Genomic DNA, 27,394 nt, shown 5'->3' on the forward strand with positions numbered 1-27,394 from the left:
AAGCACTGGCTGCTCTTCCAGAAATCCTGGAATTGAATGAGTTCAATTCCCAGCAACCACATGGTGGCTCACAACTGTAGAACAAAACAAAAAACCTGTAGGACAGCCAGGCAATGGTGGCACACACCTTTAATAGCAGCACTCAGGAGGCAGAGGCAATGGAATTTCTGTGAGTTTGAGGCCAGCCTGGTCTACAAAGCAAGTTCTAGGATAGCCAGGCTGTTTGTTACACAGAGAAGCCTGTCTCCACACACACACACACACACACACACACACACACACACACACACACACACACACCTCTGTAGGACGGCAGCTGTAGAGAAGGTTCAATGGTTAAGACAGCTGGCTGCTTTTCCAGAGGACCTGAATTCTGTTCCCAGCATCCAGGCAGGTGGCTCACAACTACCTGTATATAACTCCAGCTCCAGACTTGTGAAGGGGCCCCAAAATAGCTTGACCACACAGCAGCCATGACAGGCTTAGGGGCCTAGACATAGCTTCTGTGACAGGCTTACTGACAGGCAACACCCAGATCCAGGAAAAGCCTTAAACTGATACCACCCAGAGATCTACTCAGGGGTGAGGAAGTACCTGACATCCCAAACATTCCAACCATTAGATAAGGTGGCCAGATGTTCTGGAGTCCAGCACACACCTATTTTTTGTTTTACAGATACCCCTAGACAGTTGTCAGTCAATCAGGGTCCTGGACCCTGGAAATCCCCTCACCCCAACCTCTGCTATGATAAAAACCCTGCCCCACCTAAGCTCAGGGCTCTCTGCTCTCACTGCTGTGTGGGACAGAGGGACCAAGCTCTGGAGCTTGAAATAAAGGCTCTTTGCTTTTACATGCGGGATTCGGTATCTGTGGTGGTCTTTTGGGGGCTCCCCGCGATCTGGCATAACACTGGACTCTGCAGACAGCTCCACTCACGTATGCACATAAGCACATAAATAAAAATAGCTGGGCAGGGGTTGGGGATTTAACTCAGTGGTAGAGCGCTTGCCTAGCAATCACAAGGCCCGGGGTTCGGTCCTCAGCTCTGAAGAAAAAAATAGCTGGACTATGGTGGCACATACCTTTAACACAGCACTTGGGAGGCAGAGGCAGAAGGATCTCTGAGTTTGAAGCCATTACAGAGTGAGTTCCAGAACAGCCAGGGCTACACAGAGAAACCCTGTCATGAAAAACCAAAGTAAAGAAATATATATCAAAATATAAATGAATTCTAAAAAAAAAGTAAGACAATAAGATTATGAGAGAAAATAAAAGTAATTTTAATAGGCTTGTATAGGTCCATTTCAGAGTGGTATCAGTCTCCAACAATAAGAATGTTCATCTTTTTTATTTGTTGGTTTTGTTTTGTTTTGCTTCTTGTGTGGGTTTTGTTGTTGCTTAAGAGAGGGTCTTGGGCTGGAGAGATGGCTCATGGGTTAAGAGCACTCTTCCAGAAGTCCTGAAATTGAATGAGTTCAATTTCAGCACCCACATGGTTGCTCACAACTATCTATAGTGTGATCTGATGCCCTCTTCTGGCATAAAGTTGTACCTGCAGCTAGAGTACTCATATACATAAAATAAATAAATCTTAGAAAATCCTTTTTAGAAAAAGAGGGGGGGTCTTATAATGTAGCTCAGTGTGGTCTGGAACTCACTGTGTAAACCAGGCTGGCCTCCAACTCACAGATAATCTGACTGCCTTGCCTCCAGAATACTGGGATCAAAGGTGTGTGCCACTTGGCCGGGCAGTGGTGGCGCACGCCTTTGATCCCAGCACTTGGGTTGCAGAGCCAGGCAGATCTCTGTGAGTTTGAGGCCAGCCTGGTCTACAGAGTGAGTTCCAGGAAAGTCATAAAGCTACACAGAAAAACCCTGTCTCGAAAAACAAAAAAACAAAACAAACAAACAAACAAAGAGGTGTGTGCCACCACATCTGGCTTATAATGTTATTTTCTTTTTCTTTTTTGTTGTTTGTTTTGTTTGTTTTTGTTTTTCAAGATAGGCTTTCTCTGTGTAGTTCTGGCTGTCCTGGAATTCACTCTGTAGACCAGGTTGGCTTTGAAATCACACTCACCTACCTCTGCCCACCGAGTACTGGGATTAAAGGCTTGTACCACCACCACCTGGCCTATAATGTTATTTTCTTAATCAGGCATGGTGGCATATGCCTGTATCCCACCCAGGCCAAGGCAGAAGAACTACTCAAGTTTGAGTCTAGCCTGGGTAACACAGTGAGTTCCATACCAGACTAGGCTATACAATGTGGCCCTGTCTCAAAACAAACAACAATGGAACACAAAAGCAAAAATAACAACAAACAAAAGAAAGAGAATGTCATCTTTCTGGTTCAAGGAGGGGATGCTTTCTCATAGGAAATATCTTGATTTGGCTTTAGATGGATATGTATCTGTGTTTCTGTGTGTGTGATTACAAACTTTCCTGCTGTGTTTTATGTACCCTTAGCTCAAAATAACCACCATGCCAAAGTGGTATATTTGGGAGTAGCATGTTCTGAAATCATCAATAGGCAACCAGAGGATTACACCTATTTCCTCAAGATCTCCAATCCAGAGCAAAGCCTTACTTCCTTGAACTCTTCCCCCAAAGCATCCAACATTGACAATCCCTTCTTACAGCCACGTCCCATCTTCTGAAGGTCATTCACCTCAAAGCTCCAGGGGGGACTGAGAAACTTGGAAAGTTGGCTTGACTGGGAGCACTCTGGAAACTTCTAATAAGGAGACTCATGTGCCCTGCCCTTCCAGACTGCAGGGGAACTGACCTGTAGATAGACCCCTCCATCCCCAAAGCTCCCCCTTTTCTGTGATAAAATGCCAAGACGCTCCAGGCCGCTGGGCAGTCTCACTTCCTTGGAGAGACTGCAGTCCTTCAGTTGCAAGAACAGCTCTGCTTCTGGAGAAAAAGTCTGCTTCCTTTTACTGTCTCATCACCTCCAGCTCCTGATCTAACACCTTCCCTCTACTGCGCATTCTCCGTTGTGAAAATGGGAAAAGAGGCGGAAAGTACGGGGGAAGAAAGCGACACGCGGTAGGGTTATTTTCTAAAAGTTTGTTATTAGGGCCAGAGAAATGACTCAGCCGTCAAGAGCCCTGGCTGCTCTTCCAGAGGACTCCCAGCACTTACAGGAGAGCTCGCTACTGTCTGTAGCTCCAGTTCCAGGGGATCCGATGCTCTCTTTGGCCTTCAAGGGGACCAGACATTCAAGTGCTGCACAGACATACACACAGGAGAGATTTTATAAATAGAAAATTGTCAATGATAATGGTGTGCATGAGTGAATGTGCTCCGCATTCCCGTGCAGAGCTCAGAGGACAATGTGGAGTTGGGTCTCTCCTTTACAGGGGTTCTGGGGAGCGAACACAGGTGCTTTACCCACTAAGCTTGCTTGCTTGCCACCCTTGAGACGGAGTCTCATGTCACCCACCCTGGCCTTGAACTCATTGTCTGTCTGGTAATCTCAGCATTTGGAAGGTAGAGGCAGGAGGACCATGAGTTTAAGGCCAGCCTCTATTACATAGCAAGCCTGGGTTAAGAGCAATTGGCTGCTCTCCCAAAGAATTCAGGTTCAAATCCTAGCACCCACATCAACACTTACAGCAATCTGTGACTTCCGGTTCTGTCCTTCTCAGGACATGTGGTACACAGACACACGTGCAGGCAACACCTATACACATGAAAGAGTGAATTACAAAAACCTAAAAGACTGGAGAGGAAAAGGAGAAGGTGTTCCAGCCGAGGGGACAGGAAATGCAAAGACCAGAAGGGAATAGTGAGCTGTGTTGGATTCATGAACAACAGAAACACTCAGTGCCAGGTTTTCCCAGAATCTGCTTTTTAGAACTGGGATGTTTTCCATGATGGCTAGAACTAATTGTCAGCAAATGGAAACCTGCCTTGCATACACCAACAAAACGCTTGGTTTCAGGTTGTGGTTTTGAGGCACCTTTAACCCAGTGTGTGCTTTGTTTCCTCATTTCACAATAAAACCTCTGCCTGGTGGCCTGATGTCATTCATTCCCAGCTGATGAGCCACCAGATGCAGGATGCACGAGTATATTTTATATGTGTATCTTCAAGATGTTAATCTGATAAAGGGGTACACAGTATAGTGTTACTCTGGTTTCAGGCTGTGGCCATGAAACTCATTTATAGAAGTTTGGTTTTATTTGGGGGGGCAGTGTGAGTGTGTATTTTTTTAAATACTACTTTTACTATAGGGGACCACAAAGCAGTTCTTTCAAAGCTGCTAGTTGCAGCAAATCATGGTCTCGTGTTCACTCACACTGGAAGCTGGGCTGACCATGGGCTGACCATGGGTATGGCCCTAAATAATACCCGTTTCTTTGATCTGCACAATACGTGGCTTCTTTGGAGTGTTTTCTAGAACAGATAGAGCAGAGTGGATGAAAGCTGTGCTTAGACTTTACCTGCAAGTCATCACTTCCCTCTTCTGTGCTTTGGTTTCCACATCAGGACCTGATGGGAGGGGAAGGAGGAGAACTGTTGCTTCCCTCCCAGGTTTAAGATCTGTGGCCTTGTGAGTTGCCACGCAGGCAGCAAAAAGCAAGATTTCAGACCACCTGTGGGAGGTGTTCATCTGGTAGGAATCATTGTCCTGGAGCAGGCTGATACATGACTCCAACTCCACTCAGGCTATGAACCCCAGTGCTGCTGATTCTGCAAAGCCTCCTGTGAGCCACCCAGATGCTGGGAGAGGCTTCCCCCACACACACCCCGACTGCAGGCAGTGGTTTGTAAATGACAGGCTCCAGCATTCCGCAAAGCTTGCAGAGCACTCAAATTCCTCCTAAAGAACAGGAAGCAGACGGAGCAGAACTCAAGCATCCAGAGTTCTTGTTGTTTGGCATTTCTACTACATGTTTAAATGTCCAAATATGAACAAATTCCTAATAATATTAAATGAGACCCTGAATTCACCCTCTGGGAATATTGAATGTTAGATTAAACACTATAATTTTGGAAAAATAAGTCAGATATTAAAGCTAAAAAAAATTTAATAGTCATCTTACTGAAAATTTCTTTGAATACTTTTTTGTTGAAAATATTTTATTTATTAACTTTTGGTTTTTTTGAGACAGAGTTTCTCTATGTAGCAGTTCTGGTTGTCCTGGAACTCAGAGATCCGCCTGCCTCTGTATCCCGAGTGCTGAGATTAAAGGCGTGCACCACCACCCCCTAACTATTGAAAATATTTTTAAATGGGGCTAGAGTGATAGCTCAGTCAGAGAAACACTAACTGTGAGAGCGTGAGGACCTGAATTCAGATCTCCAGCACCCACAGAAAATTCTAGGCATGTTGGCACCCACTCGTAACCCCAGTGTTAGGGAAGCCGAGGCAGAAGGCTCCCCGGTGCCTGTTGACCAGGCAACCTCACCTAAATTGGAAGCTCCTGGTTCTAATGATAGACTCATTGTCTCAAATCCCAAGGAGTGACAGAGGAGGCCGTTATAGTTACACATATACACATGTGAGCACACACAGTTTTTTTTTACATGCATTTACTTTACATGTTTGAGTGTTTTAGCCACATGTATGTATGTGTGACACATGCATATCTGGTGCCTTACAAGTCAGAAGAGGGCAGCCAATCCCCTAGATCTAGAGTTATGGAGGATTGTGGATAGCTGGTCCTCTGCAAGGGCAGCAAGTCCTCTTCACTGCTGAGCCACCTCTCCCCAACATTTAAGATAATGAAGATATTAAGAACATCTAATGATGACTTTCGGTTTGGATCTGCATAGCTTTTCTAGCTATGGCAGTTACCAAGTCAAGTGTCAAAATGAGGTCCTCTTAGACCCAAGCCGACTTTACATTATTTTATCACAAAAGTTAGAAAATGTAGATTAAAAAAATGCTTCTCTACCTATAATCTGAGTGCCTGGAAAAAGCTGATGCAGAAAGGTAGTGAATTTGAGGACATATGAACAGTTCTAGGAAGATGTGAGGAAGGAGGGGAAGAGAAGGAAGAGGAAGAAGAAGAGAAAGAAAGAGAAGAAAGGGGGAAGGAAACAAAAAATGCCGGGTATACGGCTCAGTGGGCAAGAGGACTTGTTTGTAGTTTGAACTTGTAGTTCAAATCTTTAAACATTTAAAACATTTAAAAAACCACGTATGGCCGAACATGCTTCTCCCAACCCCAGTAGCACTGAGAGGCCCAGACAGGCAGCTCTTAAGTGCTGTTTGGTTTCTCAGCCTGGCCGACACAGTGAGTTTCCCACCCTGTGAGACTGTCTCAAGTGACTAGACAGTGAGCGTAGGAAAGGACACGTGGAGTCCTGGCCTGGCCTCTCCACTTGGGAAATGAAGGCCAGAGGCCTGGGCTCTATGAGACCCTGTCTCAACAAAACCAAACCCACAAAAAAGAACTAAGGGGAAAAAAAAGTAAAACAAAATCTGAAACAAAAGCTTCTCTACTTAAGCAACCTTCCTAAAATAGTTGGTACATTTAAGTAACAAAATGATTATATTTTATTCCCTTCATCTTTTCTCAAACTATTTTGAATTACCCATTTCTGTACGTGGTTTATAAAACTATATTAAGAGATTGCTAAATACACATGACATATAAGTACATTTCCATGCATTGTGTGTGTGTGTGTGTGTGTGTGTGTGTATAGACATGTTTTGGGCTGGGAAAATACCTGAGTGGTATAGCATGTGCTTAGCATGCATAAAGTGCTAGGTTTGATCCCCTATGCCACAAAAACAAAATTACATGCACACAATTCATAATTTGGGGTAGCTACTATGTAAAAGACAAATGAAAAAAATAAATGAACACCTTCAGTCTTTACTGTGGGGGAGTGAGGCACTGTCCACACACTAACTTAATATCCTGCCATGACACAGCATGGTAAGTGTGCCCAGCATCTCCTCCAGGCAGCCATGCACAGCAATAGCCTCAGTGCTAATAATTACGTAAAGTACTTTGCAAACAGTAAGGTGCTTCAAATAGAAGTTTTTCTACAATCTCCCAATTAAGTGTTTGTCTTAGGGTTTCTACTGCTGCGATGAAACACCATGACCAAAAGCAAGTCGGAGAGAAAAGGGTTTATTTGGCTTGCACTTCTGTATCACTGTTCATCACTGAAGGAAGTCAGAACAGGAACTCAAGCAGGACAGGATCCTGGAGGCAGGAGCTGATGCAGAGGCCAAGGAGGAGTGCTACTTACTGGCTTGCTTCCCATGGCTTGCTCAACCCACCTTTCATTTTTTTTATTTTTTAAAATTTATTTTACATATCAACCATAGTTTCCCCTCCCTCCTCTCCTATTCCCTCCCCCGACCTCCTTTCTACACGCCCCCCATCCACTCCTCAGAAAGGGGAAGGCCTCCCATGGGAGTCAACAACACTGGCATATCAAGTTGAGGCAGGACTAAGCCCCTCCCCCTGCATCAAGGCTGGGCGAGGCATCCCTCCATAGGGAGTAGGTTGCAAAAAGCCAGCTCATGCACCGGAGACAGATCCTGGTCCTACTGCCAGGGGCCCCACAAACAGACCAAGCTCCACAACTGTCACCCACATGCAGGTCAGCCCACCTTCTTATAGAACCCGGGACCAGCAGCCCAGGGACGGCACCACCCACAACGGGCTGGGCCCTCCTCCATTGATCACTAAATGAGAAAATGCCTTACAGCTGGATCTCATCAAGGCATTTCCTCAACTGAGGCTCCTTCCTCTGATGAGTCCAGCTTGTGTCAAATTGACACACAAAACCAGCCAGTGCAGTGTTCTTTACTACAAGGCCTGAAAAAAGGGATGAAGAGGCTCTTTGGTGGTTTTAAGAGCCCTCACCAGGGGCTACAGATACAGTTTAGTTGGCAAAATGTTTGCCTATATGGGTGATGCCCTGAGTCAGATCCCCAATATCACATGAACTGGGGGTGATGGTGCATACCTGTAAGGTGTAGGCAAGAGAATTCAGAGTTCAGATTGACTACGATATAACAAGCTCAGATTTCTCTTAGGTTTTCTATTACTGTGATAAAACACCATGCTGTTGTGTGACAAGGCTTTTTCTGGGGAGATGTGTAGGCAACACACACATCTACTCACCCTAGGTAGGGAGCCCATGACAGACCAAAGTACAGATACTACCCAAGTCCAATGAGTTTTATTGGGGTTACGTATAGGAATACGGACGACGGGGTTGCTTACAGAAGCAGAAATGACTCCAAGGCAGCTTCGTCACCAAAGCCCACCCCAGCATGGATGACAGCTCACAAAGTTGGGAATCTGGGGCACACTGTACAGCCTGTAGGCAGCTCAACAGGTTGGCGAATGTCCCTTCCAAGTGACTCAGTTGCTCTGACCCTCTTCCAGGCAGCTCAGCCTGTCTGAGAATGTCTTTTAGCCTTCTCTTTTACTTACTCTGAGAAAGAGAACCTTGTGAATCTGTTCAGTTTCAGGGACTTCCTGAAGCTATGTATCATTTCTTTTCTTTTTTTGGTTTTTCGAGACAGGGTTTCTCTGCGTAGCTTTGCACCTTTCCTAGATCTCACTCTTTAGACCAGGATGGCCTCGAACTCACAAAGATCTGCTTGCCTCTGCCTCCCGAGTGCTGGGATTAAAGGCGTGTGCCACCACTGCCCAGCTCATCTCTTTTTTGAGACAGAGTTTCTCTGTGTAGCCCTGGCTGTCCTAGAACTCACACTGTAGACCAGGCTGTCCTGGAAGTTAGAAATCTGCTTGTCTCTGCTAGGATTACAGGTATGTGCCACCAGGACCAGCCCTGAAGCTGTTTTGAGTTGTTCTGTCTTGAGGAGCTTCCCTGAAAGATGGATTGTTTTCATCTTGGCAGAAACTGCTATACAACACATTACCAAAAGCAACTTACTTGGGGAGGAAGGGGTTTATTTCAGCATACATGGCTGCATCATGTAGATCATTGAAAAAAGTCAGGACAGTAGGAGGTAGTGAAGCATACCTGTAATCCCAGCACCGGGGAGGCAGAGGCAGGTGGATCTCTGAGTCTGAGGCCAGCCTAGTCTACAGAATGAGTTCCAGGACAGCCAGGGCTATGCAGAGAAACTCTGTCTCGAAATACAAAAAACAAAAACAAAACAAAACAAAACAAACAAACAAACAAACAAACAAAAAACCCACAAAAAAAGCCAGGGCAGGAACTCAAGGCAGAGACTGAAGCTGAGGCCATGAAGAAACACTGTTCGCTGGCACTGTCCCCAGTCCCCATGGCTTGCTCAGCTTGCTTTCTTATACCACTTGCCCAGGGTTGGCACCACAAAGCCCTCCCACATTAATCATTAATCAAGCAAATGCTCCACAGAATTGCCTATTTTTTTTTTTTCTCTGTGCAGTCCTGGCTGTCCTGGAACTCACTTTGTAGACCAGGCTGGCCTTGAATTCAGCGATCCACCTGCCTATGCCTCTCAAGTGCTGGGATTAAAGGCGTGCACCACCACCACCCGGTCTGCAGGCCAATCTTATGGAGGCATCTTTCCACTTGATAATCTTCCTTCCCAAATTACTCTAGTTTGTGTCAAGTTGACATAAAACTAGCCAATACAAGGTTCAAGGTCATTCTGAAGTGGGGTGGGGGAGTACTTACCAGTAGGTCAGCCATCGTGACCGGGGTTGAATTCTGTGATGCCGTCTACTCTTCCAACCCAAAGCTCTCTTCCAAGGACTGCAGAAATCCCCAATAACAGAAAGGAAAACGTTTCTTTGTTTGCTATGGGAAATAAGTCACATGCCAGTGGGGCTGGGGGAGAAGGGCATTTACATTCCTCCGAATTCCATCTGCCCACTCCCCTTTCCACTGCTCTGCGTTGGCTCCAGTCCCTACTCGGACATTGTAACTCCTGGACCATGTGACAATTAAACTTGCCCAAACCACTCCAGTAAGCTTCTCAATGCAGAGGAAAGAGTGATTTGCTTCATTAGCTGTGGTTCTTACTGGTGAGGCCTTTAGCCAGGCGGTCCAGTGGTTAGTGCTATTGTCAACACCACAGACTCACCCGGGGGCGGGGCCTCTAGGTCTTGATGTCTTCCCCGCCTTCCCCACCATGACAAACTGTGAGCTAGGAGAAGCCTTTTCTCTCTTAAGTTGCTTTTGTCAAAATATTTCATCATAGCAACAGAGAGGAGACTAAGGGCTGGAGAGATGACTCAGCAGGTAAGAACACTTCCTGCTCTTCCAGAGGACCCAGGTTCAATTCCCAGCCCCATACCTGGTGTCTCACAACTGCCTGTAACTACACAACAGCTCTGAAGTATCCCTCTTCTGACCTCTACAGGCACCACATACATGGCGTCCATTCACATAACCATACACACATACATATAAATAGATAATTTTTAAATATTTTTTAAGAAAGAAACTAAAACAAGTGGTTTTCTGCAAATCTACATATGTCTTTCTGAAATGCCAACTTCTGAGTGGGTACACAGATACTATTTCTTTAGATTTATTCTATGTATGTGAGTGTTTCCTTTCATGTATCTGGGCATCATGTGCATGCTGTGTCCAAGGGGGCCAGAAGAGGACATGGGATTCCCTAGAGCGAAATGAAATGAGAGGTGGTTGCTAGCTGCCACATGGGTGCCGAGATCGAATCTGGGTCCCCTGGAAGATCAGGCAGTGCTTTTAACTACTGAGCCATATCCCTAGCCTCTGTTTATTTTGAATTTTGAGACAGGGTCTTAGGTCACCCAGGTAGGCTTTGAACTTGCTATACAGCCAAGCCTAGTCTCGAATTTTTGATCCTTTTATCTCTCTCAATTTCTGAGATTACAGACATTCACCACCCATCTGGCTCACAGACACATTTACTGTTCCTTTATTTTTTTGTTTTTTTTTTAATTTATTTTATTTTTTTATTCTTTTTAAAGATTCATTTATTTATTTTGTATACAGCAGAGGAGGGCGCCATATCTCATTACAGATGGTTATGAGCCACCATGTGGTTGCTGGGAATTGAACTCAGGTCCTCTGGAAGAGCAGTCAGTGCTCTTAACCTCTGAGCCATCTCTCCAGTTCTAAGACAGGGTCTTGCAAGTAGCCCAGGATGTACTCCTGCCTCAGGTGCTGGGATTATGGTAGTACATGTGCTGTTCCTTTATTCTTAACTATGTCTATTTCATACGGGCTCAGAATTGAAGAGTTTTATTATGATTATAGGCAGTCTAGATAGATGACCAAGCCACCTCTGAGTTGTCAGCATGAGTGTCTCTGATCCATTATGAAAAGAGGCACACTTGTGAAACTTCATAAAGACAACTTGTGAAATCTGCCTATCTTTAAAGCTCAAGAAGAATTTGATGAGCTTTCCAAGACCGGCAGCCTTGGCTTCTTAGCAAGCCTTGCACAGTGGCTTAACTGATTAGTTTCTGGAAAGATATGTGTACACCCTATTCTCCAGAGCCTGTGAATACTAACTTATTTAGAAAAAGGGTCTTGCAGATGTAATTAAGAATTTTAAATGAGACAATGAAAGCCAGGAGTGGTGGTCCATGCCTGAAATTCTTTTTTTTTTAAATTTTATTTATTTACTTTATGTATGAGTGCTTTGTCTGTACATATACCTTTATGCCAGAAGAGAATGTCAGATCCCCATAGAGATGGTTGTGAGCCACCATGTGGTTGCTGGGAATTGAACTCAGGACCTCTAGAAGAGCAGTCAGTGCTCTTAACCACTGAGCCATCTCTCCAGCTCCCCATGCCTGAAATTCTAACACACACTCCCATTATTATTTTTAAGATTAAGGGAACAGGCAGGATGGGAGGGGAAATAGAAGGCGAGAGTGTGGAGACAGACAACTGGAGTTGGAGGGCATTTGGGGGGCAATGTGGAAATGTATTGCAGTAGAAACTCCCAGGATTCTATGAGGGTAACCCTAGTGAGGACGCCTAGTAATGGAGGACAAGGAGCCTGAACCGGTCATTTTCTGTAAACAGGCAACTTCCAGTGGTGGGACTGGGAGACCAACCCAGCCACAAAACCTTTCGACCTACAATCTGCAAAATGTGCTGGGGTAATGGGGGTGCAGAACTTGTGGGAATGGCCAACCATTGACTGGTTTTAATTTGAGGCCCACATCATGAAAGGGAGCTCATGCTGGACACTGCCTGGATGACAAGGAATCGGAGGCTAGATAGCCCGGATATGATAGAAAAAAATCAATAAAATGATTCCTAATGATAGATTGATGCCTAGCCCAACTGTCATTAGAGAGGCCTGCTCCAGCAGTTGACAGGAGCAAGTACAGAGACCCACAGCCAAACATTAAGCAGAGAGAGAGCCCAAATTGGAGATATCCATCCTTGGAGCTCAGGGAACCCTGTGGAAGATGTCGAGGAAGAACTGTAGGAGCCAGAGGGGTTGAGGACACCAGGAGAACATGGTACACAGAATCAACTAAGCAGGGCTCAGAGGTGCTCACAGGACTGAATCAGCAGCCACAGAGCCTGCATGGGTCTGCGTCTGGCCCTCTGCAAATATGTTATGGTTGTTAGCTTGATGTTTTTGTGGCTCTTCTAACAGTGGAGTGGGGTGTCTTTGACTCTTTCATGCTCTTGGGACCCTTTTCCTCCTATGGGGTTGCTTCGCCCAGCTCTGATATGATGGTTTGTACCTGGTCTTATTGTAACTTGCTATACTGTGCTCAGTTGATAACCCTGGGAGGGCTGCTCTTTTCTGAAGGGAAATGGAAGAGGAGTTGATCTGAGTGAGAGGGGAGCGGGGGAGGGACTAGGAGGAGTGGAGGCAGGGGGAGACTGCAGTTGGGATGTATTGAATGAGAGAGATTTTTTAAAATTTATTTTATTATTTTTAAAATTATATATATAACATATATATATATATATATATATATATGTGTGTGTATGTATGTATGTATGTATGCCCGTGTGTGGGTGTGTGCATATGAGTGCAGTACCCTCAGAGGCCAGATGAGGGCATCAGATCCCCTGGAGCTGGAGTTATAGGGGACCGCCTAACACAGTTGCTGGAAAGCGAACTCTGGTCCTTTGCAAGAGCTGTAAGAACTTTTAACTGCTAGACTTCTTTTCAGCCCACCACCCCAACTGTAGTTATATTTTTGAGGCAGGGTCTTATTGTAGCCCAAGCTGGTCTCAAAATTACTGTGTAACCAGGGATGCAGAAGCTAACACTAAAAAACACTCTCAGCTAAGCTATACACCTTATCACACGTTTCCAAGCATTACTAAGGTCCTATTCTAGAATCACAAGTTGTGGGTCATTTTGAAGTACATCTCATCACTTCAACCCATCCTCAATCTTTCTTTCTCTTTTGCTTCTTTTCCTCTCTCCTCTCTGTCTCCTTCCCTCTCTCTTTTGCAACGTGCCCCAACCTTGGATGGGTTTTATTGTGTGGCTCTGGATGGCCCAGATCTTGCTATGTAGAAGAGGCTAGCCTCAAACTTGTATGGAAAGGTCTCCTCCCTCGGCTTCCCAAGTCCTAGGAGTGCAAGCATGGGCCACTGCTCCTGGCTTTGTGGGCTTGTTTGTTCATTGTGATGGGGTCTCACTCCGTATAGGCCAGGCTGGCCTCAAACCCAAGGTGATCCTCCTGCCTCAGTCTCCCAAGTGCCACTAGCAAGTTCTGGAAGCTCTTTCCTTGAGCTGCTTCCTCCGTCCCTCCACCTCTCACGGCTCCACTGTCATCGGGAGAGAGGGACGCCACGGTCATCTCAGCCTGGTGTCTGTGGTAACCTGCGAATTGGGCTTCCGGCTTTTAGGCTCTTGCTAGTCCACAGGTCACCAAGTTTTATTGTGAAAAGAGCCAAGAAGTAAGTATTTTAGGCTTTAAGACCACATAATCTCTGATCCAGCTACCCACCTTGGGTAACGCAGTGTGAAAACAACAAAAGATAATTTGTATGTAAGTGAGCAAGGCTCATTTATTTTTGAACACTAAAATTTGAATTTCATGTGGAATATTCTTTTGAGTTTTATTTTCCAATCATCTAAAAAATAAAACAAGTTAAACGCACTCTTTGGCCTGTGGGCCATACCGGCCGTTATTTGCTGACTCTTCAGTGCCCTCCTTGTCCAGCCTCCAAAAGGACCCGTGAGCCAACTCCTCTCTCACATCGCTCCTGGGCCTCCTCCTGCCTGGGAAGAGACTCACAAAGCCTGCCAGCCGTCCGTGGGTGTCGTGGCCTTTCCCCATCCCAGTCACCATGCCTTACTCTTTCTACTTTCTTCCCAGAAGGTCAAGGTCCCTTTTCAGGGTCTGTGCATGCATCAGTCACCAGGCCTTTCCCCGGACTGCTCTTGGACACGTACTCTCTTCAGCTGGCTGTTATTTGACAAACATGTCTTTGGAGAAGAGAAGCCTATGCTTCTAGAGTCTTTCCCCACACTCTCCTAATGGGAATTATGCTCCATCTGTTATTAACACACAGCACCCATTTTTTTCAGCCCCAGGAATTACTTGTGCTAAACACACATTCTCGCACCACTGAGCTACACTCCCCGCCCTGCACTCTCTCCCCCTCACCCACTGAAAATGTTTACCCCAACCAGTAATTATGTATTATTTTATTCTACTGGAAAATCTCAGGAAGCCACGAGCCTTGTCTGCCTTCTTCAAGTTGAAGGCCGAGCACCAGAAGCTATTGGCCCATTGTGGGTGTTCCCAGAAAATGTGCTAAATGAAAGAACCATCAACTATCATTCCTGAGCCGACTTTCTCTGCGGAAGCCTCCCTGACATACCCAGCTGGAAGCTGAAGATGCTGTGGCAGCTCCCTGGGCACCCCCTGCTTGCCTGTGGTACTTCCCAAAGATTCAGCCCTGGGCAAGTTCCTGCACTTGGAAAGCGCTTTGTGCTCAGCAGCCTGCTTTGCATTTCCTCTCCGGTGCCCTTCCTCTGCTGTTCTTCTCATGAATCAGCCTCCCCTAATGAGGGTGACCCCTCACAGTAACTCCGACCAGTTTTTCCACCTGGCGTTGCCTGAGATCTTAAAGACGGAGCTGTTAAGTCAGGATACATTACTCAGGTGCCTTTCAGGAATGCTGGGGCAATGTCCAGAGGCTGATAGAAACTGGAGAAGCAGGGCAGTCCTGCCTGCAGTGCCCTGAGAGCTGTGTTTCACCCGCCACAGGGCAACTCCCTCGAGAGTTGTTTTGAAAGGATAAATCTGGGCTGGGATATAGCTCACTGGGGTGTTTAGTGTGTGTAAAGCCCTGGGTTCCATCCCCCCCAAAAGAGAAAACAAAAGGACATGCCTGACATGGAGATGTACCCCTCTAGTCCTAATTCCTCAGAAAGCCGAGGCAGGAGACTTGTGTGAGTCCAGGAATTTGAGACTAGCCTTGGTAACATAGGATGACCCACCTCCGATCTAAAGAAAATAATTAAATTCAGTTCTTTGGATACACTAGCCATGATCCAAGTGCTTAGATGCCGTATGTGGCTGTTGGTTACCAATTGGACAGCACAGCTGTAGGACCTTTCTACTACTGCACAAAATTTTATTGGACATTAGTGGGGTTTTTTTTTGTTGTTGTTATTGTTTGTTTGTTTTATCAAGACAGGGTTTCTCTGTGCTATAGCTCTGGCTGTCTTGAAACTCACTTTGTAGACCAGGCTGGCCTCAAACTCATAGAGATCCACCTGCCCCTGCCTCCTGAGCGCTGGGATTAAAAGCGTGCATCACCACCGCCTGGCTGGACATCAATGTTTTAGACCCAAACCCTACTCACCATCCCTCACCAGTTTTCAGAATTTAGCTAGGCTTGGTGGCACTGTGATTTGGGAGGTGGAGGCCGGTGTCAGCTGTCTTGCCAGCTTTCAAAGGCAGCCTGAGGTATGAAACCCTGTCTCATAAAACAAACAAAATTGCAGAATTTACACAATAAGTACATTAATTTCTTCCCAGTGCTGGGAATTAACCACAAGTCTCTGTATGCTGAGGAAGCCACACTTCAACCTCTCACTATAAGTCCTCTACCATGTCAGTTTGAGACTTCTTTCCCAGCTTTTGCTTCCAAAATCAGCCTGGTGTGTTTCCTCTCTGAGTAGTGTTCTGCACTTTCCTTTCCGTTAACAGGGTCTTGGAGGTCTTCACATGAGAATATGTGTGTGTCTCTGGTCTAGGTGGAACTCAAGAACAGAGCATTTGCTTAGCACAAACAAGGTTCTGAATTTGACCTTCAGCACTGCAAAGAAAATGTTTGATTAAAAAAAATATGGCACACACCTTTAATCCCAGCACTCGGGAGGCAGAGGCAGGCGGATCACTGTGAGTTCAAGGCCAGCCAGGTCTACAAAGTGAGTTCCAGGAAAGGCGCAAAACTACACAGAGAAACCCTGTCTCAAAAAAAAACAAATAAATATAAATAAATAAATAAATAAATTTAAAAATATGTTTTCTTTGCCGGGTGGTGTGGCACACTCCTTTAATTCCCGTACTCAGGAGGCAGAGGCAAGTGGATCTCTGTGAGTTTGCGGCCAGCCTTGTCTACAAAGTGAGTTTCAGGACAGCCAGGGCTACACAGAGAAACCCGTCTCCAACAAAACTGAAACAAAACAAAAAGTGTGTTTTCTTTGTTCCGGAATTGTTGTAGAGTAATCCATAGTTTTAGTTACTCATCAATTTCCCTCCTGGTGGACATTTGCATCTCATTTTCTTGGATTTCCAATGGCACTATATGCAAACACCCTGACATGTCTGTCTATTTGTACACATTGGTCTATGGCAGATACCAACAAGCAGAATTGTTGGGTCAGAAAATCACACACCACTAACACTGGGGCTTGCCTGGCACACCCAATTGCTCCCACCTAGAATGCCTCTCTACATGACTAATTCCTACTCATCAAGTTCAAGTGTCCAACCTTTGTGGAAAGTGGTCCTTCCTGCCTGTTTCTCATGGCACTTTCTAGCCACATCTCATCATCATTGTCGTAAATGTAAGGCTCAGCCTTATTTCTCTCTCTATTCCCAAATCTAGCATAGCGTTTGGCATAAAGCAAGAATCCAAATGTTTCCTTGGCTGAATAAACAAAAAACAAACAAACAAATGAAGGCACGGTGGTTAGGACATTCCAGAAACCCAAGGTGAGTCTGTGACTGCCCTAAAAGCTGGCTGTGGATCAACCTGCCACCTGATACTCTGAGCCAAGCTGCTTCTCACTAGGTTTCTGTCTTTGGCCCTCTGGGCCTGGGCATCCCATCTTGAACTGTTCAGACTCGGGAAGGACACTGAGGGAGCAGTGTGGAATGTAATTAACGGCTCTGGCCATAGGGCACAGGGGTCTGACACCTGGGCTGGTGGTAGCTGGGAAGTGGGTTTCTGAGCACATGTCTGTTTCCTTTCACCTACAGCCCAGTATGTTCTGTCCTTTGTCCCCTCCCAGCACCTTAGGGACAATTAAGATCAGCTGCAACATTTCTGCTTTCCGATTCCAGATTTGAACCCAAGGGAAGCCAGATGTTTTCCAGTGCACATCCACTTCTCCCCGTGATCCGATGAGCAGCCTGGTTTCCTGACTCCCTAGCCTGACTTCCGTACATCACAGAGCCTGGCTGCCAACTTTATTTTTAATGAGGTTTTAATGGGCTGTTTCTGTAATTAATTTCATTCTTGTATTATTTTCACACTTTCTGTCTAGATGTCTAAATGCCCCCAGGCGCCAGGTGGGATGTTAACTGATTCTAAGTAATGCACAACCCTATGACTGTGATTAGACATTTCCCAAGCCCCTCTCATTTGCAGTTATTTTACAATAATTAATTAGCTAGGGCACACGGCCCAGTGGAAGGTCAGCCAGGTTACCTGTGGGGTTTTTATAGAGGCAGCAATAGATAAGGAGAAAAGATCTGTCCAAGCCTTTGAGAGAGTGAGTGTTAAAACTGGTTTCAGAAACCACATCCTCAGGTTTCAGATCTATACTACCTGAGATTTGCCACAGGAGGCCAGAGTCCTCAGGCCAAAGGTGGTAGTGTCTTTGTGACAACAGGCAACTAAGGGAGACAGTCCCTCGCTCTCAAGTCCAGCCGCTGGTGTCATCCTCAGCAACCCCCCACCCCACGCCCGCCCTTCCCATTTTGTGAGTGGACTCCACAGAGCAAGGAACGCGCCAATGATTCCTTCCGCATTTAGAAACAAGACGATTTTGCTATTTTTAAACTTGTCTTTTAAAAATCCGCGCGCATGGACTCACACTTCTGAGGGAGTGAAGGGGGCTGGGTGGGAAATGTACGTGCCGGAAAGAGAACAGCTAGGCCTGTTGCTTCCCAGAGAGTGCGCGGTCCCCTGGGGGCGGTCCCCTGGGCTCTCCAGCCCGGAGCGAATTGTGTCTCCAGGACCCGTTAGCACCAGAGACCCCGCTGGCCAGCGTTCCGTCTTGTCTCTTGGGCGCGGGACACCGCTGCTGGGTCACCAGTCTCCGGAGAGAGCAGGAGGGGTGGGGAAGCCAAGCAGGTGGCGATTAGGTCAGCTTCAGAACATTCTTGGACCGCTCCAGTGGATATAAATAACAGACCCACAGGCTCTGAAATCCCGAGAGGCTGGGGGTGGGGAAGTGAAGAAGAAGGGATCTATTTAGGGTGGGGTGCCATCGTGACGACTCGGGAAAAGTCTACATTGGACAAGGAGGTGAAGAGACCAAGTGATTTAGGGAGGAACTGAGGTACAAAATCTGGGACTATGAAGACGGAGGGGGTGGAGTTCGTGGCTTTTTTTGTTCCATCCCCACCCCGTGTTTGTCCCAGGTCTCAGAATGCGCGCTAGAGCTGCAAGCAGAGGTGGGCTAGGTAGGCACGGCTTTACAACCTCGCTTACGCCGGACTAGAGATTATGTGTGGGCAAACCGCTGAAGATCTCTTTAAGCCCCATTTTCTGACTTCAGAATTCTAAGGCTTACATGGAGAGGGTGGTTGCGAGCCTCCCCGGGGCTAACTTCTAAGAAAGGTGCTCTTAGCAAAGAATGTAATGCAGCATTGTTGTTCCCACATCCCAATGATGCGGGTGCAGGTTCCCGCTCACTCCCACCGGCCTCTCGGGCTCTGCAGAAGTCGAAGAGCGGCAAAGCTGAAATATAGCGATCTGCTAGCCTCGCAGCGCCACCTTAGACTGTTGGCTCCCACTCTGCACCGGGGAGCAGAGCCTCCCCCCCGCGCCCCCCCCCCCAACAAGAGCCACCCGGCGCCCGGATGCCAGCAGTCCCTGCAGTGGGGATGCTGTCTGTGAGGTTGGGGCGGTGGCGGCGCGGAGAGGGCGGGCCCAGGGGGCCGGGCTTCCCGGGGGAGGGCTCGGCGCGCTCCAGGAGGCGGTGGCCCGAACCCGGGAGTGGTAAGACTCCGGACCGAGCGTGGCCAGATCCCCCCACCCACCGAGGGGCCCTGAGAGGACGCGGTGAGTGCCTTGGAAGGGACGCTGGGGGACGCGGCGGCAGTGCCGTGGCTCTAGCTCGCTCTGTGGTCCTCCGACTCCTGAAGTTGGCAATGGGACGGACTCCCGCGCAGGAGACCCCGGCCATTGGCTGCCACTGAGCGCAAGGCCATCTCATCTCCTACGCCAATGAGGCGATTCTTCAGGCCAGCCGGGAGTAATGGGGCGTCCAGCCTGGAGGAGCAAACCATCTCTTGGAGCTCCTAGAGGGTCCCAAACTGCTCTCCCTGCTCCCATACTGAAGCCGTAGAAGGGGCCTCTGTAGAAAGCCCGGATTCTTGCTCCCCCCGCCCCCCCACCTCGCTTCGCGCCCCCATCTGTAGTCCACTGCTAGCCCTGGCAGGCAGCCCCCTTCCCTCCGCAGTAACTAGCTGGTCCCACCTCCCCACCGAGGCCAAGTTCAACAAGTTTGCCCAAGAAGCCCTGGAGCCTCCATGTCTAGGCCTGGCTATGCCCGTCTCCGTGGCTGGCTCCACCAGCTCGGAGTCGTTCAACACCGTGCCTTCTGGGATCGGGAGGCGGTTTGTCGAGTGGCGCTGTCTGTAAGGGTGGAGGCCAAAGACTGGCAGCCCCTGGGTTCCGAGATTCGGTGTGCAGGCTCGAGGTTAGGAGTGCGTCATTGAGAGCAGGCACCTCAGCCGGTAGGTCGGGTTTCCAAAAATGCCCCTTTGTTATTGCCCCTCCCTGGCCCTGCCTCCTCCCCCTCTCTGAGCGCCACCCCCTCCCCCAACCCTCCAAAAGGCTGTACCAGTCTCGATTCTACCTACCCCTCTCTGGGTCAGCAACCTACCCCTTTCTGCGCCTTCAGCCCTAGGTCTACAGGCTGACTAGGAGAGGCAGCTGGCGAAGCCCTTGGGCGCAGCCTGTGTGACTCAGGACACAGGACTGGGCAGGGCAGAGTGGCTTTGCTCTCTCTCCCAGGCCCATGTCCCCAGCTCCTGGAACAGGGTGGGGGCTAGCTTCTGTGTAGAGGAGGAGCGAGGCCTAAGCCTTTGGAGCTCAGGTCGGGAGAGTGGGCACTGTCCCGAAGCCCAAAACTCCCAGCTCAGCCCTGGCACCTGAGAAGAGACCCTGCCCTTGTCCCCGGCTGGAGAGGTGGAGGTCCTGGGCTGGAAAGATTTTAACTACCCGTTCTTGCTCTCCGAGCTCTTGCTGTGGTAGTGTGTTTACTCAGATTTGAGTCTCTGCTAATGTCAGGAGGCACAAGGTGCCAATCCTCAACAGGGACCAAGGTGCCAGGTCCACCCCCATAGCTAGATGAAGCCGGGGTGCCGGGGCTGGCTGTGCCTGGGGCTCCAGCTTGTGTTTGCTCTGTGAGGCCTGAAGGAGCTGTGCCAGCCCTACACACAGCCTGCTCTGTTCTGGGGCCGGGGAGAGGGGATGGGTGGGGGGCAGCTCTCCTGGGAGCCCGGAGCAGGGAGGCTGGAGTAGGCAGGGGCCCCAGGCCCCATCCCCATGGTTCACTGAGGCAGCTCCAAAGACCCAGTGATTTATGGCTACTGCTCTTTCTTTTCCCATCTGGCTGGCAAGCCATATTAGACAAGGGGGGCCAACTCAAAGGGAGCAAGGTGAAGAGTTAGTTAGGGTGGTGGTGGTGGTGGTGGTGGTGGTGGTGTGTGTGGGGGGGTGTTGCTCTGAATCCTGGGATCTTCCGTGCCCTATATGCTAATGGGGTCTGCAGGGAGAGGCCTGTCCCCCTCCCGCCGCTGAGGGAACCTCTGGTCTCAAGCACGTTCTACCTCTGAGCTATGCTATGCCTCCAGCCCGGTGTTGTCACTGGTCCCAGTGCCTGGGGGTAACTCAAACTGAAACTGCAGAAGTCTGTCAGTGACTGCAGACAGATCCCGTCCCAACCTATGGAATGGATGGTGGGACCAGGATCCCAGGGGTTAGGGGATCCCTGAGGAGTGATGAAGGTGTCCCCATCTGAGTTTGAGAGGTTTAGTAGTCGAGAGAGAGAGCACTGTGACAGAGTCCTGCTTTGGTTGCGGGAATCTCATTCTCTGCCCCCTTGACCCGACTGTCCCTCGGCCTTAGGCTCTCTCAGAGAAGAAAGCAGCTTCCTTCTATGGACTAAGAGTCGGTTGGTACTGGGAAGAGCTGAGACCTTGCCTGGAGTCAGGAGGCTACATGTCACTGTGTCATCTAGTCCCTGAGGGAGGGAGGGAGAGACTTGGGGTAAAAATTCACCTTGCCCCTCCTCCACAGTTCTTACGGGCTGTGTGACTTGCTAGCTGTTCACGAAGCCCCGCCCTGGGCTTTTTGAGGGCAGAATGGAATTGTTTGTTGTCTCAGGACCCTTTGAGACTTTCCTGGATGTTGTGTGGTGGTGGTAGGAGGCAGGTGAGTGTCTTTTTCTGACTGGTGGATCTTTCAAGTGTTTCTGTTCATTGCCTAGTAGGAGTTTTACATCAGCCATAGCATGGACGCTCACCAGGTGGGGGAATTTCCACCTCAGAGTGAGCTGAGGCTCCCTTAGGACAGTACAACACAGTTGTCTGAAAACTTCCTGGTCATGACAGGGCCCAGGCCTCCTGGCTCTCTTTCCACCCCGCTCAGCACGGATTATGCTGGGGTTATGAGTTGGGTACCTGCTCAGTTGGACTGGTTTGTTCATGGGGTGGCCTTGTCATTCAAGGGGCCTTAGTTGGGCAGGAGTCCTCTTCTCATCCACAGTAGGAGTGTGGGGCTCTGACCACCACCTACCCCTGTCTGTCACCTAATCCCCTGCTGGACCGTGTGACCTGCCTGGCATCCTCAGCCTGGAATCTGGCACTTCTGACTGCAGTTGCTATATTGGGGGAGCTGGGCACCGCCCTGGACGCCAGAGGCTCCCAGCCCTTACCCGTTCTGCGCTCTTGTTACCTTCCAGGCAGAGTCACAGTGGCAGCTTGGAGGCTTGGACACGGGTCCTTGAAGTGATCTGGAGACCCCAGGTATGTAGAGGACGGGCTGAGAAAGGTAACCCAGAGCGGGCAGGGGACTTAGGGGCTGCCATCTTCGCCCCCATGCTGGCTCCTCCTGAGGACTTCTGGATCTCTGTTACTAGGCCCTTGCTCTGATGGTTCCTGGGGGGTGGGGTGGCCGTGGACAAAGCTTTGGACTATTAGAAGGCCGTTTCCCAGTCCCCAACCTGCAGGTCTCGCTTCTCCGCTTATTTTACTTGCTCTCCACAGCACCACATCTGCCACCATTCCGTGCTGCAGGGACACCATGGCTCCAGAAGAGGACGCTGGAGGGGAGGTCTTAGGAGGCAGTTTCTGGGAGGTAGGCAGCTGGGGACTGGGTTTGGAGTGGCAGTCAACTGTCCCTCTCTCTATGGGCTCAGCTACCTGTGGGGGAGGAGCCTAACTATCAGCCCAGCAAGAGAGGGGGGTTCTCCCTGATAAAACCATCCCTCCTATGTGCCCCAGGCTGGCAACTACAGACGGACGGTGCAGCGGGTTGAGGATGGGCACAGGCTGTGTGGGGATCTGGTTAGCTGCTTCCAGGAACGTGCCCGCATCGAGAAAGCCTATGCCCAGCAGCTGGCCGACTGGGCCCGCAAGTGGAGGGGCGCTGTCGAGAAGGGTGAGCCAGTGCGCAGGCCTAGCAAACAGCACAGATTGTAAGGGTGGGACCCCCCAGGACAGCTTCTGCTTCTTGAGGTTTTGTGAGTGCTAGGGATGGAATGGAAGACCTCAAGCATGCATGGCAAGAGGGATCTATATCCTTTCTCCTCCACCTGTTTCCTAGAGCACAAATAAAATCAGAGAAGGGACCTTGCCTGAAGCCACACGGCTAGAAAGAGCTAAGTGTGGAGTGCAGGTGGACTGGGGAGAAAGATCCCAGGCACACCGAGTTTGCGCATAGACTTGGGGTTCCTCTTGGCCTAATTCATAGATGGGATGCTTTGGACAAGTTAACCTGACTTCTCCAGGCTTCGGTTGTTTTGGTTTGGTTTTGCCTGTTCCATGTTGGCAATGGCACTGTCCCCATGGTGGTGGTGGAGGCAAGGATTCATGAGATCGTTCCGTCAGCACCTGATATTGCTGCTCTTCAGCTTTGTACCCCGACTCCTACCATGCCTCTGTCTGGCACCCAGAGCAGGACGCAGGGAGAGGGCTTGATTGTATTTAAGATAGCACCCCACCTGGCCCGAGCTCATCCCTCTGCAGGCCCACAGTATGGCACTCTGGAGAAGGCCTGGCATGCCTTCTTCACCGCGGCTGAGCGCCTGAGCGAGCTGCACTTGGAGGTGAGGGAGAAGCTGCACGGGCCGGACAGCGAGCGTGTGCGGACCTGGCAGCGAGGGGCTTTTCACCGGCCAGTGCTGGGTGGCTTTCGGGAGAGCCGGGCTGCAGAGGATGGTTTCCGTAAGGCCCAGAAGCCCTGGCTAAAGAGGCTGAAGGAGGTGAGGCTGGGAGTAGTGGTTATTGGAGGCAGGAGCCTTCCGGGTCTGCACGGGACCAGGGTGTGGCGTCTAGGATCCAGAGCTGGTCTCATGCGTGTTAGGTTGAGGCTTCCAAAAAGAGCTACCACACAGCGCGCAAGGACGAGAAGACAGCCCAGACCCGGGAGAGCCACGCGAAGGCGGACAGTTCCATGTCCCAGGAGCAGCTTCGGAAATTGCAGGAGCGGGTGGGACGCTGCACCAAGGAGGCAGAGAAGGTACGGTCCCCTGGCAAAGCTCTTCCTTGACATGGTTATTTAAAACAGGAGCTTAGGCTGGGCGGTGGGGTACACCCTTTAATACCAGTTCTCAGGAAGCTGAGGCAGGTGGATTTCTATAAGTTTGAGGCCAGCCTGGTCTACATAGAGGCTAGCCCAATTGACATGTAGTTTCAGGTCAACTAAAGCTATGTGTTGAGACCCTGTCTCAACAAACAAACAAACAAACAGACACAAAGGAGGAACTTGGGCCTGGGGAGATGGCTTAGTCCTACAGTGACTGTCCTGCAGGTACACAGCTAGGCAAGGCAGCTGAAGTGGAAAAAGGGGAGGTGATGGTAGCAGTGTGTTGGTAATGGACGGGACAGGTGGAGCCCTGGACTTCAATGGCCAGCTTGTCCATGACTGTGAGGAGCTGAGGAAAGCACACTACGATGACCACACCACACACACACACACACACACACCACACCACACACACACACACACACACGCACGCACGCACGCACGCACGCACGCACGCACGCACGCACACACACACACACACACACACACACACACGCACGCGCGCATATGCACAGAGGAACCTGAACAAAGGTGATGTTTTACCCAGGAGAGGATTGGCATTTTTTACCCAGGATGGCAGGATTTTAGGCAGTTGAGGCCTTAGTTACCTGGGATCAATTCTCATATTGCATGCTCTGTCCCCTTCCCTGAATGCCCTTCCCTCTAGCATCCCATCCCCTCTGAGCCGTGTCATGTCTGTAACACCTCCTCCAAGAAGCCTACTTTGATTTCTCTCACCTTTCCGTGTAGGTTGACCCTGTCTCGTGCTCCAACCAGATTCTTATAGGTGTTTTGCTTGAATGTCACCTCCCTTGTTAGGCTGTGTCTGTCAGTCCCTGAGGGTAGGGAACGAGTTTCAGGCCTGACTGCCCTGGGTGGCTAGCTCCAAGTCTAGCCTGTGGCCGTGCTCAGTAAATACCGGTGCAGTCCTGAGTGGAAGGCAGCCTGTCCTCTCTCTCTCCTTTCTCTCTCACCCAGATGAAGACCCAGTATGAGCAGACCCTGGCAGAGCTGAACCGCTACACCCCACGCTACATGGAGGACATGGAGCAGGCCTTTGAGAGCTGCCAGGCTGCCGAGCGCCAGAGGCTTCTCTTCTTCAAGGACATGCTGCTCACCTTGCATCAACACCTTGACCTCTCCAGCAGTGACAAGTATGGCCTGCACACTGGATGGAGGGTTCCCCGGACCTCCTTTGGGAATTCTAGGGGCTCGGGCCTTCCCTGTCTGATTGAGTGCCTCATAGGTTCCATGAACTCCACCGAGACCTGCAGCAGGGCATTGAGGCCGCTAGTGATGAGGAAGATCTGCGTTGGTGGCGTGGCACACACGGGCCTGGCATGGCCATGAACTGGCCACAGTTTGAGGCAGGTGTTACAGGCTGGGTGGGACTTGGGGGTGGGTTGGGCTCAGTGTAGGCCCCGAGAAGATGACTGGGTTGAGGATAAGTCCGTGAAGGTGGTCCAGATGGCCCTGTTGCCACAGTCCAGCCTGAAACTCTCTCCTCAGGAGTGGTCCTTAGACACACAGAGAGCAATCAGCCGGAAGGAGAAGGGTGGCCGGAGCCCTGACGAGGTGACTCTGACCAGCATTGTAGCTACCAGAGATGGCATCACCGCACCTCCACCCCAGTCCCCAGCGTGCCCAGCATCTCCAGGGTGAGAGCCGGGATCCTGGTCAAAGCAAAGAAACAACTCTATCCCTTGCTTGTTCCTCTCTCTTCCCTCTCTCCCTTCACATCTGCACCTGGTGGCCATCTTGGGAGAGTTAATAAGGCTGTCTCACAGAGGTTTAGATTTGCCATGGAGTCCTTACAGTCCCTTATGCTCGGGCTGTATAATAACCCGGTGCACAGAATTGTACCTGCGTTTGCAGTCGTGGGTGGCAGAAGTGTGACTATTCATTTAGCTCCTTCCTATCTGCGTCTTTAGCGTTCCTCCACGTGGCAAAACCTTTGCCTTGAGCTTAATTTGGCCGGTCTTGTCCTCTGAGTTGTCCCGTTGTGTCTTCCTCTCTAGCAGTGGGCAGGATGAGGACTGGTCAGATGAGGAGAGTCCCCGGAAGGCTGCCGCTGGGGTGAGGGTGCGGGCGCTTTATGACTATGCTGGCCAGGAAGCTGACGAGCTGAGCTTCCGAGCAGGTATGCGGGGGTGGGGGGGTCGGGGAACCCTTTCATGTTTCTTCCCATTCCAGCCCGTCCCACCTGCTAGAGCAGGGGTATAGAAAAGGAAAGCCAGAGACTCCCTTCTCATGGGCCGTTCAGGGTCCAGCCAGCTGGGGCCTGACCATTGCTTCCCTGGGGTCCAGGGTTGGGTAGCTTGCTGGCTGTGTTTTATCCTGGTCTGAGCTGGGTTTCCTCCAGGTTGCGATCCCATTCCCCTTGGCCCTTGCGATCCCATCCCGCTAGGCCCTTGACCTAGTTTTGACACAGTGAAGCCAGAGCCTCTGGCGGTGACCAGTCTCTTCCTTCAGGGGAAGAGCTGCTGAAGATGAGCGAAGAGGACGAACAGGGCTGGTGCCAGGGCCAGCTGCAGAGTGGCCGCATCGGTCTCTACCCCGCCAATTATGTGGAGTGCGTGGGTGCCTGAGTGCCCTGACTGCCCTATCACAGCGTCTCTCTATCCTCGGCCAAAGCTCAACCCTTCCTGGACTGCTGGACCTGAGGGCCCTGAACCTGCTGCTGCTGCTGTCCCTCTGACTCCGGAGGAGGGAAGATGTCTTAGGGCCCATGAAGGGCTCTGTGTCCAGAAAGAGGCCGACAGAGTTTAGGTGGAGGGCAGGAAGGGAGGTTGGAGGGACACCGGTGCCTGGGCCTCCCGGGGAGCATTTGGGTCATCCCAGGAGTGGGAATCCAGTCCCTCAACTGTCTGGGAGTTCCTGGGGTGAGGCTGGGGAGAACGTAGTTTGGGGCTAGCAGCACCCTCTTTTGTGACTTGTAGTGTGCATTAAACTTGATCAAGAATAAAAACCCCATCAAGTGTTGTGAGCATCTTTTGATACCCCATTCTTGAAGCTGGTGGGAGTCGTGGAGGAGGTTCGTGGGCCCAGCAGGCGTTATGGAGCTGGGGTTGGGCAGGCATTTGCCTCCTGGTATCTGCCCTGAAATTTCAGGACTGTAATCTGGACTGGAAGGGATTTGAGATCAGGTTTGCTGTGAGCCGGCCTCTGCTCCAGGCCGGCTGGGGACGGTGAGCTGGGCTGGAGCCCCGCCAGTGTCTTCCCGATGGGACTAGGAGTGCTCGGGTG

At 49.8% G+C, this 27,394-nt stretch overlaps 1 protein-coding gene across 4 annotated transcripts; it reads left to right on the forward strand.

Annotated features, from left to right (window-relative positions):
* The first annotated feature begins 18,572 nt into the window (after window positions 1–18,572).
* Pacsin3 (protein kinase C and casein kinase substrate in neurons 3) lies at window positions 18,573–27,134 on the forward strand. 4 transcript variants are annotated; one of them, XM_006984354.4, is made up of 11 exons: window positions 18,573–18,671; window positions 22,305–22,368; window positions 22,609–22,699; window positions 22,846–23,002; window positions 23,590–23,825; window positions 23,927–24,082; window positions 25,127–25,302; window positions 25,395–25,515; window positions 25,658–25,806; window positions 26,167–26,288; window positions 26,621–27,134. In XM_006984354.4, exons 3-11 carry the CDS (start codon window positions 22,646–22,648, stop codon window positions 26,734–26,736), a joined length of 1,287 nt encoding a protein of 428 aa, XP_006984416.1. In that variant the 5' UTR covers window positions 18,573–18,671; window positions 22,305–22,368; window positions 22,609–22,645; the 3' UTR covers window positions 26,737–27,134. The 4 variants fall into 4 exon arrangements, with proteins under 4 accessions (XP_006984416.1, XP_006984417.1, XP_006984419.1 ...); XM_006984355.4 differs by lacking the exon at window positions 18,573–18,671 and adding an exon at window positions 19,262–19,396; XM_006984357.4 differs by lacking the exon at window positions 18,573–18,671 and adding an exon at window positions 19,597–20,073.
* Window positions 27,135–27,394: the final 260 nt, after the last annotated feature.

The sequence above is a fragment of the Peromyscus maniculatus genome, chromosome 4, assembly GCF_049852395.1.
Source record: "Peromyscus maniculatus bairdii isolate BWxNUB_F1_BW_parent chromosome 4, HU_Pman_BW_mat_3.1, whole genome shotgun sequence".
NCBI lineage: Eukaryota > Metazoa > Chordata > Mammalia > Rodentia > Cricetidae > Peromyscus > Peromyscus maniculatus.